Below are 18,576 nucleotides of genomic sequence, written 5' to 3'. Positions count from 1 at the left end.
CACCTTTGATTGGTCAAAATTTGGTGATTGACACAAGTAGGTTACAGTCTGTTTACACATCCAGTTAGGTTAGAGTTCACTATATACAGAGAAACCCTTTAGGATGAACGGAAGATATGTAAGGAGGCAGCTTTAGGTTAAACTTTAAGGTGTCTAGCCTTAGCACAGTGACAGCACACAAAAGATTGAGTAAATATTTGTCTAGGTGATTAACTTATTAATAAAAGCTGTGGGGTCTGGTAGAGACTGTGGGATTGATGAATGAAGAGAGGTATCAGAGAAGGCATGATAAAAGTTTGAGAGGCTGGGTGTAGTGGCTCACAGCTGTTATCCCAGCACTTTGGGAGGCTGAAACTGGAGAGTTCGAGACCAGCCTGGGCAACATAGCAAAACCCAATCTCTACAAAAAGCGCAAGAATTAGCTGGGTGTGGTGGCATGTGCCTGTAGACCCAGCTACTTGAGGGGCTGAGGCCAGAGGATTGCTTGAGCCCTGGAGGTTGAGGCTGCAGTGAGCTGTGTTCATGCCACTGCACTCCAGGCTGGGTGACAAAGTGAGACTCCATCTCAAAAAACAACAACAACAACAACAACAACAACAACAACAAAACAGTACAAGAACTGTGTGGCTCAGATCAGTGCTACTCAAATAAGCCAGTTGGTGGATTGCCTATTACTTACCTATAAGGGCGTCAGGAGCTTGCACAGAGTGTAAATGATCCTTCTTTCTTTCATCAAAAAAGTCTTGCTGCCAGAAAAAAGGTAAAAAATCAGCAGATCTAGATGGTGTTCTTGTGGTCAAAGTTGATTTACATTCTGGCTTGAGTGCAATCTCGGCTCACTGCAACCTCCACCTCCCAGGTTCAAGCAATTCTCCTGCCTCAGCTTCGGAGTAGCTGGGACTACAGGCGCACGCCACCATGCCCAGCTAATTTTTTGTACTTTTAGTAGAGACAAGGTCTCGCCATGTTGGCCAGGCTGGTCTTGAACTCCTGATCTCAGGTGATCTGCTTGCCTCAGCCTCCCAAAGTGCTGGGATTACAGGTGTGAGCCACCACACCTGGCCAGATTTTAAGTAACTTGCTCAGTGTCCTGTAGATAGTAAACCCAAATTTGTTTGACTTTGAAGTACATGCTTTTAACCAGTCTCTATCCTGGTATATTTGCATTTTGTACATGATTCTGACATTAAGCATCCTGAATATGAGATTCTATTTACACTATAAAAGATAACAAAAATTGAACGATTATTTATTTTAAAAAAGGAATGAAAGGGTTTATATTTAAGGTATCTTCCTGTCATGTAGACACTCTTTTGCTTTTTGTAGACATTTTATTCTTGCAAGAAAGCCCTTCTAGCTGCAGATTGCTACTCTCTTTGCATGACCAATTTCGAATCAAGTCCAGTCCATCTTACAGGAGTTTTGGGGTCATTAAATTGCTCCAGGCACTTGCTTAAATTAAGCACTTGCTTACCACCCAGTGGTTATTTGGGATATCCACTTGTGTTAAAGGACTGGACTAGGTTTCCAGCTGAAGAAAAATGAATGGTAAGGAAATTTAGTATTATGACATTTTCTTCCCAATTAGAGAACCCTCACTAAGGGAGTTAAGAGGAAGTGAAAAGGGGGAGGGAACAGAGAGCTGAGCCTAAGCAAAATATAAATTGTGGGATTTCTGCCAGTCTCCAAGAGGATGTTGCTACTTGGTGCTAGAAACAACATTTTTCCAGCAAGTTTCTGGCAGTGTCACAACCACATGGTTTGAGTCCAAGGTAATTGGTGGATTGTATCATCTGATGGAGTCATTAAGAGAGAACTAGCAAAAGGAAATTAAAATAATGTTAACTTGCTTACACTGCATGCCTTTAATTGAAACACTGCCACCCATTAGAAAAGTGCTTTATCTCCCCCATCCCTCAAGCAAACTTGGGCCAGCCATCTTCACTTGCAGTTCTTCTACTTTTGAGTGAGTGTATATTCAGCTCTTCCATGTTAAATGCTTCCTCATGAAGGCCTTGCTGACACTAGGAAATATAATGCAGAAATGAACACCATCTGTACTGCCATCTTCAATTGCTAAGGAAAATAATTCCGACCACATGCTCCAAAATATGTGTTCTTTTGTGAGACTGGAATCACTCTGCTCATTGTGCCATGCAGGGCCAGCCTCTGCCGGCTTGTGGGAGGAGGGAAGGAGAATGGGACTGCTCTGTGCTTCAGAGGATTAAAGTGATGCTGGGTACCCACGTACCACTTCTGTGACTTGGTAGTCACTGTAACACTTTCCTGGGTTTTCCCCACCTCTAAGTGGTGCATTAATAGCCTAGACGTCCCTAGCCTAGTGCTTTTCTAGGCTCTTTTTAGACTTCAGGTGGAGGATGAAGTCCTTCTTGGACAACAGCTTGAGGTGAAATGTGTGGTGAGACTACAATGGCCACTTTCTGTCTGAGATAAAATACAGTAGAATTATCAATATTATTAAAATAATTTGAATAGACCTCTTTCTGTGGTTGATCCAGACTCTCCTTCCTGACCTCTGAATTCCTTCTGAAGCCTTACCTGGAAAGGGGGAAGTACTCTCTGGCCACATTTACTGCTGAGCAGAGTCGGCCATGGTTTACCATCTCCATAAACCTTTGGAAGGCCCCATTCCTTGGGTGTCACTGCCCCGACCCCTTGAAAACAGGAATTCCTTCAGATGTTTTAGGTCTTATTGCTGGTTTGGTAATTTAGTTACTTATCTCACATTTATTTCTTGCTTTTTTTTTTTAACTTGAAGAATTTCTGTTTCATTAGGGACATGTACTTTTATAGTTTTATAACAGCATGATTGAGATATAATTCACATAATTCACCCACTTAAAGTGCACAATCCAGTGTTTTGTAGCATATTCACAGTTGTGCAACGATCACTACAATCAGTTTTAGCACATTTTTATTGTCTCCAAAAGAAAGCCTGTATCCATTAACAGACCTTCCCCATCTTTCCCTCCCTACTCTTAGGTGACCATTAGTCAGCTTTGTGTCTCTATGGTTTGCATATTATGGTCAGTTGCTATAAATGGAATCATAGAATATGTAGCTCTTTGTGACTGGTTCCTTTCACTTAGCATAGTATTTTCAAGGTTTATTTATGTTGCAGCATGTATCAATACTTCATTTCTGTTTATAGCCAAATAATATTCCACTGTACAGATAGACCACATTTTGCTTATCCATTTGTCAATTAATAGCTACTACTAATTTTTTAACATGTTTGTCCTTTCTCCTCCACTCAATAGTAGCATTCTTGATGACAGGGACACACTCATGACTTTTTTAATATTTCCCACTGGGCCTACTATTGTCTCTTACACGTTGTAGGTAATAAAATATTTTTTGGATGATTGCTTGTTGATTATTACCTTAGTGCCCCTTTTTCACTGTGATTGTTATAATTCTGAGTACATTTCTTGTACTTTAAAGATTAATAACAAAATTATTTACAATACCATTTTCTCTGGTTTTGAGTTGGAGATGACTAAATGGCCTGTTTTCTATGTTTAGGCTCCAGGTGGCACTGAATCGCAGTCACTTAGAACAAATGAAAACAAATACCAAGGAAGAGATGGTATGTTGAACCTGTTCTCTTGTTTTTTTTTCCCCCCTTTAATTAGTATAACAGTTACAGTCTTATAAAACATTACCTTCAATTCTAGTAAGCAAATTCTATTAAAATGCTAATGTAAGGTCTCAAGTGGATCATTATGTGAGGCTGAGCATATAGCTGGCCTTCAATTTTCTTTTAATGTGTATTCCTATTTTCTGATTCAAAATGCATATACGTATCTTCCTGAGTGCTTATCATGTGCCAGATGCTATCAGGAGATGTTTACCTCATTTAATACACTTGAAAACCATGTAATGGTTATTGTTCTTAACCCATTTTACAGATGAGTGAACTGAGGCTTAGAGCTGTGAAGCCACTTTCCAATGCAACACAGCTAGTCCCTGAGCCAACAAACTTGCAGCATCGTTCTTAAATCACAAGCTCCTAATTCATAAATGGGGTAATTTTTTAGATATTGTAGGAAAACTTTTTAAAATAGTTAAGATTTTTATGGGAAATTGATTATAATTCTACTTTTCATGTTTCTCTGCTAACATTTGTTATTTCAGATCTGAATTAGAAACTCGAGGTATGGAAGAAAGTAACTTTTTCTTTTTTTTTTTTTTTGAGGTGGAGTCTTGCTCTGTCTCCCAGGCTAGAGTGCAGTGGCGTCGTCTTGGCTCACTGCAACCTCTGCCTCCCAGATTCAAGTGATCCTCCTGCCTCAGCCTTCCCAGTAGCTGGGATTACAAGCATGTGCCACCATGCCCAGCTAATTTTTTTTTTTTTTTTTAAGTAGAGACAGGGTTTCACCATGTTGGCGAGGCTGGTCTTGAACTCCTGACCTCAAATGATCTGCCTGCCTGGGCCTCCCAAAGTGCAGGGATTACAGGTGTGAGCCACCATGCCCAGCCAAAAGTTACTATTAAGGCTTTATTAGTACTTACTGAGAAAGAATTTATAGCTATTTCATTTGTTTACAGAAAGGGAAAATATTCTAAGTGAAGTTAATAGATTTAAGCTTAAAAATGTAGTCCTTAATTGTTATTTAACAAACTAAAACAAAGGTGATTTAAGTTTATGTTCCTAAAATTTAGCAACTGGAGTGTTCATGCCATTAATAGTGTTGCATTTGGTTTGGAAGTAGTAGTGGGAGGGGTATTAGGTAAACTGTGGAGGACTGAGGAGTGTTCCCAACATTCCTATAAAAATCCTACATTACTCAAGATCATATGGGATCTTTTCCTTCCATACTTTTCTCAGAACTTCTCTCTGGCACCCCTGCCTTAAAGATAATATGCATGCACATGTATATACACGCATATATATTTATAAAAATACTTGCTTTTTATTATTCTGTGGATGTTTCTTCAGTTGTATGCATTATATCTGAATGAAATCACTAGGTGTTTTCTCAGATCTATGTACCTGCAGATGCTGAAGTGGCAAGCAAGCTGGCATAGCTACCCTGCCTGCTAGAGAGCTGGGTCATCAGGAGAGACAGATGGGTTTTTTGTGCCAATGTCAATATGTTTTGGGCTCTGGGGAAGAGTGACTGGCAGTTAGTGAATGGATGCTGAGGAAAACATTGTCCTTTTCTTGGTGTTTTCCTCCCTTGCCAGGGATCATGATGTAGGCTATATCAACAAAAGTTCTGGAAGACAAGTTCATAATGTGAGCACTTTCCTGCCTAGCTTGCAGCAGGCAAGTGAAATGTGACAAACTTGCTGCTTGATTTACATCTGCTTTTGCTGGAATGCTACATAGTGGGCATAGATCCTCCAATCAGAATAACAAGAGAATGTGTGATGCCATCCAAGTCACTGAGTATTCCCTATTGCACCTGTTCTGGGCAATGCCATGCTCTTTCACTAGCCAGTGAATTAACCAGTGTAAGCCAAACATTGGAAAGTTCAGGATGAAATGCATGGAAACATTGTCTCAGGTTCAAAAGTGGGGCTGTTTCTGATTAAAATTTGAAGGCATGGGTGACATAGTCTCTTTTAAATGTTTTCCCCACACTTGAGTTTTTAAACATGTTCCGCCAATGATACTTATTCTAAATGAAAAGGTTGTTAAGTTTTATAGTTGCAAGGGTTGTCACATTCCAAATTAATTAATTCACTGTAATATGTTCATTTTTCATTAAATCATAAACTCTATTAAAGGCCCAATATTTAATAATACATTTAGAAATATTAATAATGCCCCAATAATTTTTTAAACTTTTATATTGATATGTGTAGCTTCTTATTTTCTTTTGAATTTCTACAGAGGAAAGAAAAATCTTTTTTTTTTTTTTAAATAGAAGCAATTGAATCTTAAAGTCAGGTGGTTAAAAAAATTTTTTGAAGGCATTTCAGGATATTTTGGACAACTGAAAAACTTAAGGGAGATTTGCAAAATGTTTGTAACCCAGTGCTATTGTGCACTTAAAAAGAGACTAGATGACAGAAATGTTATTTATTTTAGGACCTTAAGAGCCAAAAGGTTGATCTCAGCATTCTGTTCTTATTGAGAGTAGGTAATTAAATCATCACTTATTAGCCAAGTAATCATCCATTTCTTGTAGCAGTACCCCTCTTCAACCCTGAAACTGTTTTTTTCTGTGCTCTGCTTCAACTTGATTTTCTATTTTAACCAGAACTTTGATATGCGGTATTTTTTTTTTTTGCCATGCTTTTGAAGGAAATGTGTGTGTTAAATGTGTACTACCTTAATTATAATTACTCAGCTTTACATTCGGCCTAGTCCGTTGGTGTGGGTGTGAGTGTGGGGGTATTTATTGTAACCCTGACATGGAGGTGGTGAGAAGAAAGAGTAGTTTTGAAATTCTTGCCCACAACTACTCAGCTGCTAGAAAGGTAGCTTCTAATTTAAGAAAATGGCTAATCATTTTTTTCCTCTTAGAATAGTTTCCTAGGAAACCAGTGTACATAGTCACAGTAAAACATAAAAGAGAATAAACCAGAGGGAAAATAAAATTAAAGTTGTGCTTTGATATTCATGTTGATACTTTAAAAAATTAATCATCAAAAGGTATAGGTATTCTAATTTAAAAAATGGTCACAGGCTGTTGAGAAACATAAATATACATGGCAGCAGATGAATACTAATAATATCAACGGGCTTTAAATGTATTCTTAGTTTTGGAATTGGCACAGGTAAATTCTTACTTTCTTAACTGTGAGATTCCATCAGGACCAGCTATGTAATTTGCAAGGTCAGGGACAAACTGCACATATAGGGCCTCTTATTTACATTTCAGGATGTAACAGCAGAGCATTAAACCAAGTGTGGAACCCTCCTAAGCCTGGAGCCCTGTGTGGCTGCACAGGTCTCATGCCTACGAAGTCTACCCTGCATATTGAATGGGACTGAATAAGACTAGATTCATATTTACTTCTAAACTTAATTTTGATTAAAACAGGCATTTTCATTTTTAATGTAAATGAATATAAACATTATTTTTCTGAACTGCAGACTCTTAATATATGTATTTATGACATTTATCTATTAAATTTTTAAATTAACTTTAGCTTCCATCACTTTGTTGTGTTCGTATGTGAGCCTGTTATAAGCATGTGTCTACACTGCATAGATGTATTTTGTAATTCAGAGCTTCTTACTATGATTCAAAGGTCAACAGTGAGAAAATCAGTAATCTTGGTTATTGGCTCTAGGTTTTTTTCTGTTAATTGCATTAAAACAAAAAATTTACCGAATAATCAAATTTGGAAGTATCTTCTCCAAAGCTTAAACCTGGTGTTTTCAGCAAAGAGATTTTTAAATGTAAATTCCTTTCTGGAGGGTTAACAACAAGCCAAAAAAGCCAAAACAAAGTTAAACTTACTATATCCTTGAAACCTTGATGTAAATATGTGAAAATTATTTGACTGGTATTTACAGTTGTAGGAACTTTTATACTCTTTGTCATGATCAGGTGCAAACCCAACCATTCCTGTACCAGGTACGTCCAGACCTGACTCTCATAGTGATCATTTTTTGGCACTAACTCTTGTTTTGGAATTTTTACTATGATAGGTAGGTAATATTCCAGAAAGTAAATGCAGGGTGTGGAAGAAGTTTATTCCAGGAATCTGATCCACTCTGAGGAAATTAATTAAGTGGTAAATTACTAGCTTTACAAGAGATTACTGCTCATCACCTCCTTCTTTTTTTGCTTTTAGTTTCTCAGTGTAGAATAAAACAACAATTAATACTTCAAAACCTTTTGAGGTTTTTCATTAAAAGTTTACTATCTTCCAGCAATGTTTTGGAATTGGAACCCAGTTTGAGGATTGTGGTCTCAAAGACTGCACAATTGAACTATGGATTGCTAGTCACCACAGTCTCCCTGCCCACTTCCCATGCACCATTGATAGGATTCTTGAGTATACTCTTTATTATTAAAATAACGGCTAAGTATTGCCTAGAGAAAATAGTACTCTTCCCAAATGTTTTTATGTAGCGAATGCATTAGAATTTTTTTTAAAAAAATAAATAAAGCATATGAATTGGGTTCTTTCCCCCCGGGCCCCTAGAGGAGGCATCTAACCTTGTTGGTGAAGAGAAGCTGATCCCACCTGAGGAGACGCCTGCCCCTGAAACAGACATCAACCTGGAGGTATCATTTGCCGAGCAAGCACTCAATCAGAAAGAGAGCTCCAAGGAGAAAATCCAGAAGAGCAAAGGCGATGATGCCACATTACCTGTACGTAGTACACTCTTTATAAATATACATATATGTACATATACATATATATACACACACATATACATACACGCACACACACACATATATATATATATATAGAGAGAGAGAGAGAGAGAGACAGACAGAGAGAAAGATGAGGCCTCACTACGTTGCCCAGGCTTATCTCAAACTCCTGGGCTCCAGCAATCCTCCCACCTGAGCCTCCCAAAGTCTTGGGATTACAGGGATGAGCCATCACACCTGGCTCAGGATATATTTTTCATCAGCTTTTTATTTTAAAAATGTAGAACCCACGGAAAAGTTGAAAGAATAGTATGGCAAACACCATTTGGCCTTCATAGATCAATTCAACAGTTATTAACATTTTATAACCTCTTTTTCTTTTCTATATCTATCTATATGTACTGTTTTTAAGTTTAATACTTAAGAAATTTAAACTGAAGTGATAATCATATTTAATATATAGTCATATCAAAAGTTCCCTGATTGTCACAATATTGTTCTTTATAGCTTCTCCCTTTTCCACTCCCATTTGGGTTCCAAGCAAGAGTCATATACTGTATTTGTTGTCAGGTCTGTTTGGTTTTCTTGAATCTAGGTTAGTCTCCTGCTTTTCTTCAATATTATCAAAGAGTCCAAATCAGTTTTCTGATTGTTTCCTCAGGACTGGATTCAAGTTATACATTTTTAGCCACATTTACTGCATGGAGGATGTTTATGCCTTCGATTGCATCATCAGAAGAAATGCATGGTATCAGATGGTCCCTTTATTGGTGATAGAAGTTTGATCACCAACTTGTCTAAGGAGAGATGTTCACTAGATCTCCCCACTGTAAAAAGATACCTTTCCTATGTGCAATTAATAATAATTTGTCATCCTTGAGACTGGGCAAATATCTTATATGTCAATAAAGCCTATTGCCCAGTGGTTTCACCATCCATTTGTAACTTTGCCTGAAACAACAGCTAACCTGGTGCTTAAGAAATGGCTATTTTAAAATTCTATTATTCCTTCTACACTTACTGGCTGACACAGTCTTCCATAATTGCTTCTTCAGTTTCTAGCACAAGATGTTCCAGGCTCTCTTTGTAATTTTCTCCCTGCAGACTTGAAAGCATCCATTTCTCCAAGAAGCTCTGGTACTTTTTAGCAGCAAATTGTATTTAGAAACCAAGCTCTGTGTGGTGAATGTTCTCATTGCTACTGAATATCTTGTATTTTCTAAAAAATACATTTATTATGCAGAATTTCACACAGGCAAAAGTTAAAAAAATGGTATTCTGAACCCCCAAATACTTAGCACTCAGCCCCAACATTCATTAGCCCATGGCCAATCCTGACCTATTCATACCCCCACCCAGTTCCCTATTCTGTGTTATTTTGAAATACATCTCTGAATTATATTTTATCATCTATATTTCTAAAAGACAAAGAGGGGATTTTAAAACTCCTAACCATATAACCATTATTGTACCAAAAATGCTAAGAATTTTTAATTTCAAATATCTAAGCAGTGTTCAAATTTCAAATTGCATCACATAATTTTATAATCTTTTTATACAGTTTGAGTCAGGATCCAAATAAGGGTCATGTGTTGTATTGCAATTAGTTAATACATCTTTTAAGAATTTTTAAATCTCCTTCTCTGTTTCTTTCTCTCTCCCTCTCTCTCTTTCCTTCCTTCCTTCTTTCTTCCTTTCCCTCTATCCCTTCCTCTCTCTCACTATTTTTCCTTCCTCCCTCCTCATTAATTCATTAAAGACACGTGGTTATTAAATTGTGGAGAGTTTCCCCCTCTGACTAGTCCCCTGGTGTAGTTTAATATGTTCTTTTGTTTCTTATTAATTAGTTGACTTTAAATTGATCAGATTCAGTTTCACTTTTTTGGAGGGGGGGGGTCAAGACTACATCAGATAGTGATTGTGTGTTTTCTGTTGGGAAGCTCATAATATCGCTTTGCTTTCTTTTTTTGTCAATGTAGCAGCTGTTGCTGATCAATACCTGGATCCATTAATTTATTAATGGTTACAAAATTATGATCTAATATTTTCTTTTTATTTATTAATTTGGATATTTCTTTGAGAACAGCCTTCTGAAAGTGGTCATTTTTACCTTCTATTTGTTTTCAGAAATTGTTGACTTATTAACAGTTTTCACCTGTGACCAATTAATGTTTTAATTTGCTTTGTAAAATATAGTCTTAACTCACGGAATTATATATATTTGTAAAAATAGTCTTAACTCATGGATTTACTCATATTTGATGTGATCCTGGACAAGATTTTACAGGCTTGTCTGGTGTATTTTCTGTTCCAGACCTAGACTGATATGTTTCTGCAGGAAACTCTGATTCCGTTTAGTAGAAATAGACTTTTGTGACTATGATCAGGACTCTAGAAGTGTTCATTTCTCTGAGCTGGTCATTACTTTTGAGCCTTTTCAGAGGACAGACATACATGAGCATCTTCTGTCTTCCATGCTGAGAATTGTAGTTCTCAGGAAATGGCAGATGATATATTTAGAATATCACATAATTGCATGTTTGCTTCATCCTAAGTTAATGCACAGCATTCTCAGAATATGCTAATACTACCATCAACAGTATGATTACTAGAAATGGTTTAAACTTGTTTTTCTTTTTTTTGTCTGTGTGTGTGTGTGTGTGTGTGTGCGTGTGTGTGTGTGTGTGTGTGTGTTTTGGGGGTACATCCTAAAAGGGATTTTATACAGTAAAATTATTGTGTTTTAGGTTGCTTAGGATTGTTACTCTTTGTATCATTAAGCCATCAACTGCATACCTGGTTTGGTTAATTTGCTTTATTTTATTTTCAATTTTTAGAGATTGCTTTTCTTGAAATTTCATTTTGGTTTATAAGTATGTAAAATACTTATATAGTCCAATAGTAAAGTCAAAAAACAAAGTGTATTAAAAATCTAGCTTTTATCCTTCAGCTACCAACCTATTCAATCCCTCCTCTTAGTGGCAAACTTTCTTTCCTTTTAATATCATGGTTTATCCTTCTGCTCCTAGGTAACTGGTAGCTCACTATGCACAGTTTCTTCCACCTTGATTTTTGTTTTGTTGACTTAGTGGTGTATTGTGGAAATCATACCATAGCAGTATAGAGAAACATTTCTCACTTTTTTTTTTTTTTAATTTTTTTTTTTTTATTATTGGTCATTCTTGGGTGTTTCTCGCAGAGGGGGACTTGGCAGGGTCACAGGACAACAGTGGAGGGAAGGTCAGCAGATAAACAAGTGAACAAAGTTCTCTGGTTTTCCTAGGCAGAGGACCCTGCGGCCTTCCGCAGTGTTTGTGTCCCTGGGTACTTGAGATTAGGGAGTGGTTATGACTCTTAAGGAGCATGCTGCCTTCAAGCATGTTTAACAAAGCATATCTTGCACCGCCCTTAATCCATTCAACCCTGAGTGGATACAGCACATGTTTCAGAGAGCACAGGGTTGGGGGTAAGGTCACAGATCAACAGGATCCCAAGGCAGAAGAATTTTTCTTAGTACAGAACAAAATGAAAAGTCTCCCATGTCTACCTCTCTCCACACAGACACGGCAACCATCTCATTTCTCAGTCTTTTCCCCACCCTTCCCCCCTTTCTATTCCACAAAACCGCCATTGTCATCATGGCCCGTTCTCAATGAGCCGTTGGGTACACCTCCCAGATGGGGTGGTGGCCGGGCAGAGGGGCTCCTCACCTCCCAGTAGCGGCGGCCGGGCAGAGGCGCCCCTCACCTCCCAGACAGGGCGGCTGGCCGGGCGGGGGGCTGACCCCCCCCACCTCCCTCCTGGACGGGGCGGCTGGCCGGGCAGAGGGGCACCTCACTTCCCAGTAGGGGCGGCTGGGCAGAGGCGCCCCTCACCTCCCGGACGGGGCGGCTGGACAGGCGGGGGGCTGACCCCCCCACCTCCCTCCCGGACGGGGCGGCTGGCCAGGCGGGTGGCTGACCCCCTGACCTCCCTCCCGGACGGGGCGGCTGGCCGGGCGGGGGCTGACCCCCCCACCTCCCTCCCGGACGGGGCGGCTGGCCGGGCGGGGGGCTGACCCCCCCCCCACCTCCCTCCCGGAAGGGGCGGCTGGCCGGGCAGAGGGGCTCCTCACTTCCCAGTAGGGGCGGCCGGGCAGAGGCGCCCCTCACCTCCCGGACGGGGCGGCTGGCCAGGCGGGGGGCTAACCCCCCCACCTCCCTCCCGGACGGGGCGGCTGGCCGGGCGGGGGGCTGACCCCCCCACCTCCCTTCAGGGCGGGGCTGCTGGCCGGGCGGGGGGCTGACCCCCCCACCTCCCTCCCGGACGAGGTGGCTGCCCGGTGGAGACGCTCCTCACTTCCCAGACGGGGGTGGCTGCTGGGCGGAGGGGCTCCTCACTTCTCAGACGGGGCGGCTGCCAGGCAGAGGGTCTCCTCACTTCTCAGATGGGGCGGCGGGGCAGAGACGCTCCTCACATCCCGGACGGGGCGGCAGGGCATAGGTGCTCCCCTCATCTCAGACGATGGGTGGCCGGGCAGAGATGCTCCTCACTTCCCCGATGTGATGGCGGCCGGGAAGAGGCGCTCCTCACTTCCTAGATGGGATGGTGGCCGGGCAGAGACGCTCCTCACTTTCCAGACTGGGCAGCCAGGCAGAGGGGCTCCTCACATCCCAGACGATGGGCGGACAGGCGGAGACGCTCCTCACTTCCCAGACGGGGTGGCGGCCGGGCAGAGGCTGCAATCTCGGCACTTTGGGGGGCCAAGGCAGGCGGCTGGGAGGTGGTTGTAGCGAGCCGAGATCACGCCACTGCACTCCAGCATGGGCGCCATTGAGCACCGAATTAACGAGACTCCGTCTGCAATCCCGGCACCTCGGGAGGCCGAGGCTGGCAGATCACTCGCGGTTAGGAGCTGGAGACCAGCCCGGCCGACACAGCGAAACCCCGTCTCCACCAAAAAAAATAAGAAAACCAGTCAGGCGTGGCGGCGCCCGCCTGCAATCACAGGCACTGGGCAGGCTGAGGCAGGAGAATCAGGCAGGGAGGTTGCAGTGAGCTGAGATGGCAGCAGTACCGTCCAGCTTCGGCTCGGCATCAGAGGGAGACCGTGGGGAGAGGGGAGAGGGGAGAGGGAGAGCTCTCACTTCTTTTTATTAGATACATTGTACTCCATTGTACAGACGTATCATAATTTATTGAGTCAGTCCCCCTATGGTGGACATCTGAATTGTTTCCAGGCTTTTCTTCTGTGTGTGTGTGTGTGTGTGTGTGTGTGTGTGTGTGTGTGTGTATGTATGTGTATATATATGTGTGTATATATAGATATATTTGATATATATTTAATATATAATATATAAATATATATTTATGTATATGTAATATATATAATATATAATATATAAATATATATAATATATAAATATATATAATATATAATATATAAATATATAATATATAATATATAAATATATAATATATAATATATAAATATATAATATATAATATATAAATATATAATATATAATATATAAATATATATAATATATAATATATAAATATATAATATATAATATATAAATATATATAATATATAATATATAAATATATACAATATATAATATATAATATAATATATAATTATATATTATATATAAATATGTATAATATATAATATATAATTATATATTATATATAAATATGTATAATATATAATATATAATTATATATTATGTATAAAATATAATTATATATAATATACATATATATATAATATATTATATATATTATATATTATATATTATTATATTATATATAATATAATATATAGTATATATGTACATAAATATATATAATATATAATATATATAATATATATTGTATATACATATATACTATATATTATATATAATATATAATATATATTTATATAAAATATAATATATATAATATGTAATATATATTTATATAAAATATAATATATATTATATTAATATATATTTATATAAAATATAATATATAATATATAATATATATTATATAAATATATATTTATATAATATATATTTATATAAAATATATATTTATATAATATATATTTTATAAAATATATAATATAATATATATTTATATAAAATATATATTTATATATTATATATTATATAAAATATATATTTATATAAAATATATATTTATATAATATACATTATATAAATATATATTTATATATATTATATAAAATATATATTTATATAATATATATTATATAAAATATATATTTATATAATATATATTATATAAAATATATATTATATAATATATATTTATATAAAATATATATTGTATATAAACATATACTATATATTATATTTTATATAAATATATATTGTATATAAATATATACAATATATATTATATTTTATATAAATATAATATATTATATATATTATATTTATATACAATATATGTTATATATTATATATTATATATAAATATAAATATATAATAAATATATAATATATATTATATATAATACATAAATATATAATATATATTATATATATTATACATAAATATATAATATATATTATATATATATTATACATAAATATATAATATATATTATATATATTATACATAAATATATATAAAATATAAATATAAATATAAAAAAATATTATATATATATTTTTGAAATGGAGTTTCACTCTTGTCGCCCAGGCTGGAGTGCAATGGCACGATCTCAGCTCACTGCAACCTCCGCCTCCTGGATACAAGCAATTCTTCTGCCTCAGCCTCCCAAAGAGCTGGGATTATAGGTGCCCGCCACCATGCCTGGCTGATTTTTGTATTTTTGGTAGAGATGGGGTTTCACCATCTTGGCCAGGCTGGTCTTGAACTCCTCTCCTCAGGTGATCCACCCGCCTCGGCCTACCAAAACGCTAGGATTACAGGCATGAGCCACCGTGCCTGGCCTTCTTGTATATTTTTGAAAATCTGTGTTTATACCTAATGGGAAAAGTAAAAGAGTATGCAAGTGTGGCCTAAAATGATGATCCACTCTGCCAGACTATCCTCAGTAAAAGTATGGTTTTTTTGTGTGTGTTTTTTGTTTTTCTCGAGATGGAATCTTGCTCTGTCACCCAGGCACCATCTTGGCTCACTGCAACCTCCACCTCCTGGGTTTAAGTGAGTCTCCTGCCTCAGCCTCCCGAGTAGCAGGGATTGCAGGCACACGCCACCATGCCTGGCTAATTTTTTGTATTTTTAGTAGAGACGGGGCTTCACCACGTTGGCCAGGCTGGTCTCGAACTCCTGAGTTTGTGATCTGCCTGCCTCGGCCTCCCAAAGTGCTGGGATTACAGGTGTGAGCCACTGTGCGTGGCCGATAAGTATGTTTTCAAAGTGACAGTCTTCATCACAAAATATGGAAAGGTTTTAAATTGAAGGACAGTAGAATCTAATTAAACAAAATGAAGGCATTGTTGGCTTTTAAGTTGTTGACTCAAACAGTGGAATGAAATATAATTCATCTCCACTTGAGAGCTTTCAAAACAAAACTCACTCTGCCATTTTCTTCTCTGTTTAACTAATTTACCTTCACCTACCTTCTTAATTATATTCAAGTTGTGCCCAAAGTTTAAAATGACCTCTCCATTTCTACCCCTCTGTTGTTCCATATTCGCCAAGGAAACTTTAATCTATTCTTCAGAGACTAGCTCAAGATCAGTTTTCCTGTTCAGTCTTTCCTGATCGTGAACTTATATTAGATCAAATAAATATATGAAATCACCTTTGATTTAGGTTGCATGCTTTAGACATTATTGTTAATCTGTCCATGTATTTTTTTATGCAATTGTGCATATACTCATCTATACAAACTCTTTTTTAGTCCGTTTGTCTTCTAGAAGGTATGGACTCATTGTTAAATTTCTACAAGTCTTTCCCATGGTTGAAAAAGTATGATTTGTATTCACTACTCTGAGGCAGGTGTCTAAGTAGATAAAACCTTAAGTTCCATTTCTGTGCCATGCTCCTCTACTTCTGTAAATAAGCAGTAGGCTTTATGTAATACATTGTTCTCTGTTGACCTCATTTCATATTCACTTCCTTTTCCTCACAGCATCGAGCAGCCTTTGTCAATTCTTTATGATCTCTCATCGTGGATTCAAATTTCTCCTCTTAAATTTGGAGATCAGGTTTTATAACCTTTAATTTGCTTTAGTTTGAAAATTTAGCTACTTAGTGTATACACGTTATATCTCAGAAATTATGCTCTGTAATTATTTTATTTATTAGATGACCTCTAGGAGGTAGACACCCCTATTTTTCATACATGGAAACATGTTAGAGAGGTAACTTGACATGCTGAGGCTTGACATTAATGACTACGCTTTTGAAGCCTTTCTCTTGCTTTCCAAGTCAAAGCTAGAGTGATCTGATGAGTAAAAAAGTCAAGTTTATTATTAGTGATGAAATGCCTAAGGGGCCCCTCATGCAAATCCTACAAAAGAGCAACACGCCAGGGAAAGCTACCTAGTTAATTTATGGTAACACATGGGAATCAATGACCTTATATTTTTTTTTGAAAATTTTTATTCTTTTCTTTTTCCTTTTTTTTTTTTTTTTTGTTTTGAGATGGAGTTTCACTCTTGTTGCCCAGGCTAGAGTGCAATGGCGCGATCTCGGCTCACTGCAACATCCACCTCCTGGGTTCAAGTGATTCTCCTTCCTCAGCCTCCTGAGTAACTAGGATTACAGGCACCTGCCACCATGCCCAGCTAGTTTTTGTATTTTTAGTAGAGATGGGGTTTCACCATGTTGGTCAGGCTGGTCTCGAACTCCTGACCTTAGGTGATCTACCTGCCTCAGCCTCCCAAAGTGCTGGGATTACAGGTGTGAGCCACCATGCCCAGTCTTCTTATTTTCTTTAAACACATTTTTCAAGAGGTAGAAAACTTTTCTCTTGCTGAAATTTCACTGCTTTCTCTTAGCCAACGAACTGAACCATTCAGTCTATTAACTAAACAAAAAACGACAGGAAACTTCATAAATATTTAAAGCTGCTGCTATGAATTAAACATTGGGATAAAGAACTAACTCCTTCATTAAGCACAATGTTTAAATAAATAAATAAGCTCATGACATATATCGCTAGGTAAATCAAATGTTTGAATTAATAATATTTCAGGATTCTGTAAACATTTACCTTGGGTAATGCTTTAAACTGCTGTATTACATGTGTTTGACTTATTAGACCCAAAGCAACTGATTTTAATGAAACATTTAGGGCTTAAAAAAAAAGAAATATGGTTGGTTCAGCATTCAGAAAATGAAGCAATTATCAGAAATATAGGACCAAACATGGGAAAAATGTGATCAGTTTTGTGTGATTTTTAAAAAGGAAAACTCAGTAGAAATCACAGAAAATCAGGGGAACACGAAGCCAATGGCCCTCCACCTCACTGAGTTTGATTCTATGCTCGCCTCCCTGTAGGATGTGTGTCTCCATTCATTTAGTGGACCATGACAGACCACCCGTAGTGTGTCAGGTCTGTGGTACAATAGCATTACGGAAGTGATTAAGAAGTGGCTCCTCTCCTTGAGGGGCTCACAGTACCACATCAACACCTATCAACCTAGATATCTCCCTGCCTACTCTGGTGGATGGGAAAAATGGAGTAGAACAGAATGGTTACAAAACTTATGATTTAGGAGAACTGAATTTGCATCTTCATGACATCACTGGCTTTGTGGCCATGTTTAAGGCACTTAACTGAGTCTCAGTTTCCCCACCTAGAAGATGCTGTAATAATTCTTATTAGGACTTTTGAAGGATTAAATGAACTGTTTTTTGATAAGAGAATTATTATTATCATTTTTTTCTTACCTTGCCATGACACATAAGAATGAAGACCATGAAATGTTGATATTATTTTAAAAGCTCCATGAAAAAAATATAATATGTAATACTTTTTGAGTGCTATTTATCATTTGATCTTCACCACAACCTTATAAGTTAGGTTCGGTTGTTCTCATTTTACAGATGAGGAGGCCAAGGCACAGAAGGGGACATTGTTTGCCAAAGGTCACATAGTAAGTGATGGAAACAGCATTTGCCACCTGTAGTCTGACTCCGCTCTCTTGAGCCCTGTGCAGTGCCCCATGGAGGCCATCCTGCCCCCTGCTGGAAATTTGCTTAGGCCCCATCTTCAGTGGTGTCCATTGCTGTTTATTTGATGTTCTCCTAGGAAAAAAAACACATTACAAACGCTTAAGAAAGACCCCT

General features: G+C 38.0%; 1 protein-coding gene across 3 annotated transcripts in view; it reads left to right on the top strand.

Annotated features, from left to right (window-relative positions):
• Positions 1–18,576, top strand: part of ARHGAP18 (Rho GTPase activating protein 18) — a 136,696-nt gene that overhangs the window by 72,753 nt on the left and 45,367 nt on the right. For all 3 annotated transcript variants that reach the window (XM_004044668.4, XM_055391637.2, XM_055391639.2), the window contains exons 4-5: positions 3,547–3,610; positions 8,134–8,303. In XM_004044668.4, coding sequence (XP_004044716.2) covers positions 3,547–3,610; positions 8,134–8,303 — 234 coding nt within the window. The remainder of the gene's footprint in view (positions 1–3,546; positions 3,611–8,133; positions 8,304–18,576) is intronic.

The sequence above is a fragment of the Gorilla gorilla genome, chromosome 5 (genome assembly GCF_029281585.2).
Source record: "Gorilla gorilla gorilla isolate KB3781 chromosome 5, NHGRI_mGorGor1-v2.1_pri, whole genome shotgun sequence".
Taxonomy (NCBI): Eukaryota; Metazoa; Chordata; class Mammalia; order Primates; family Hominidae; genus Gorilla; species Gorilla gorilla.
Note: the sequence above shows the minus strand (reverse complement) of the source record. Positions and strands in the feature narration are given on the sequence as shown.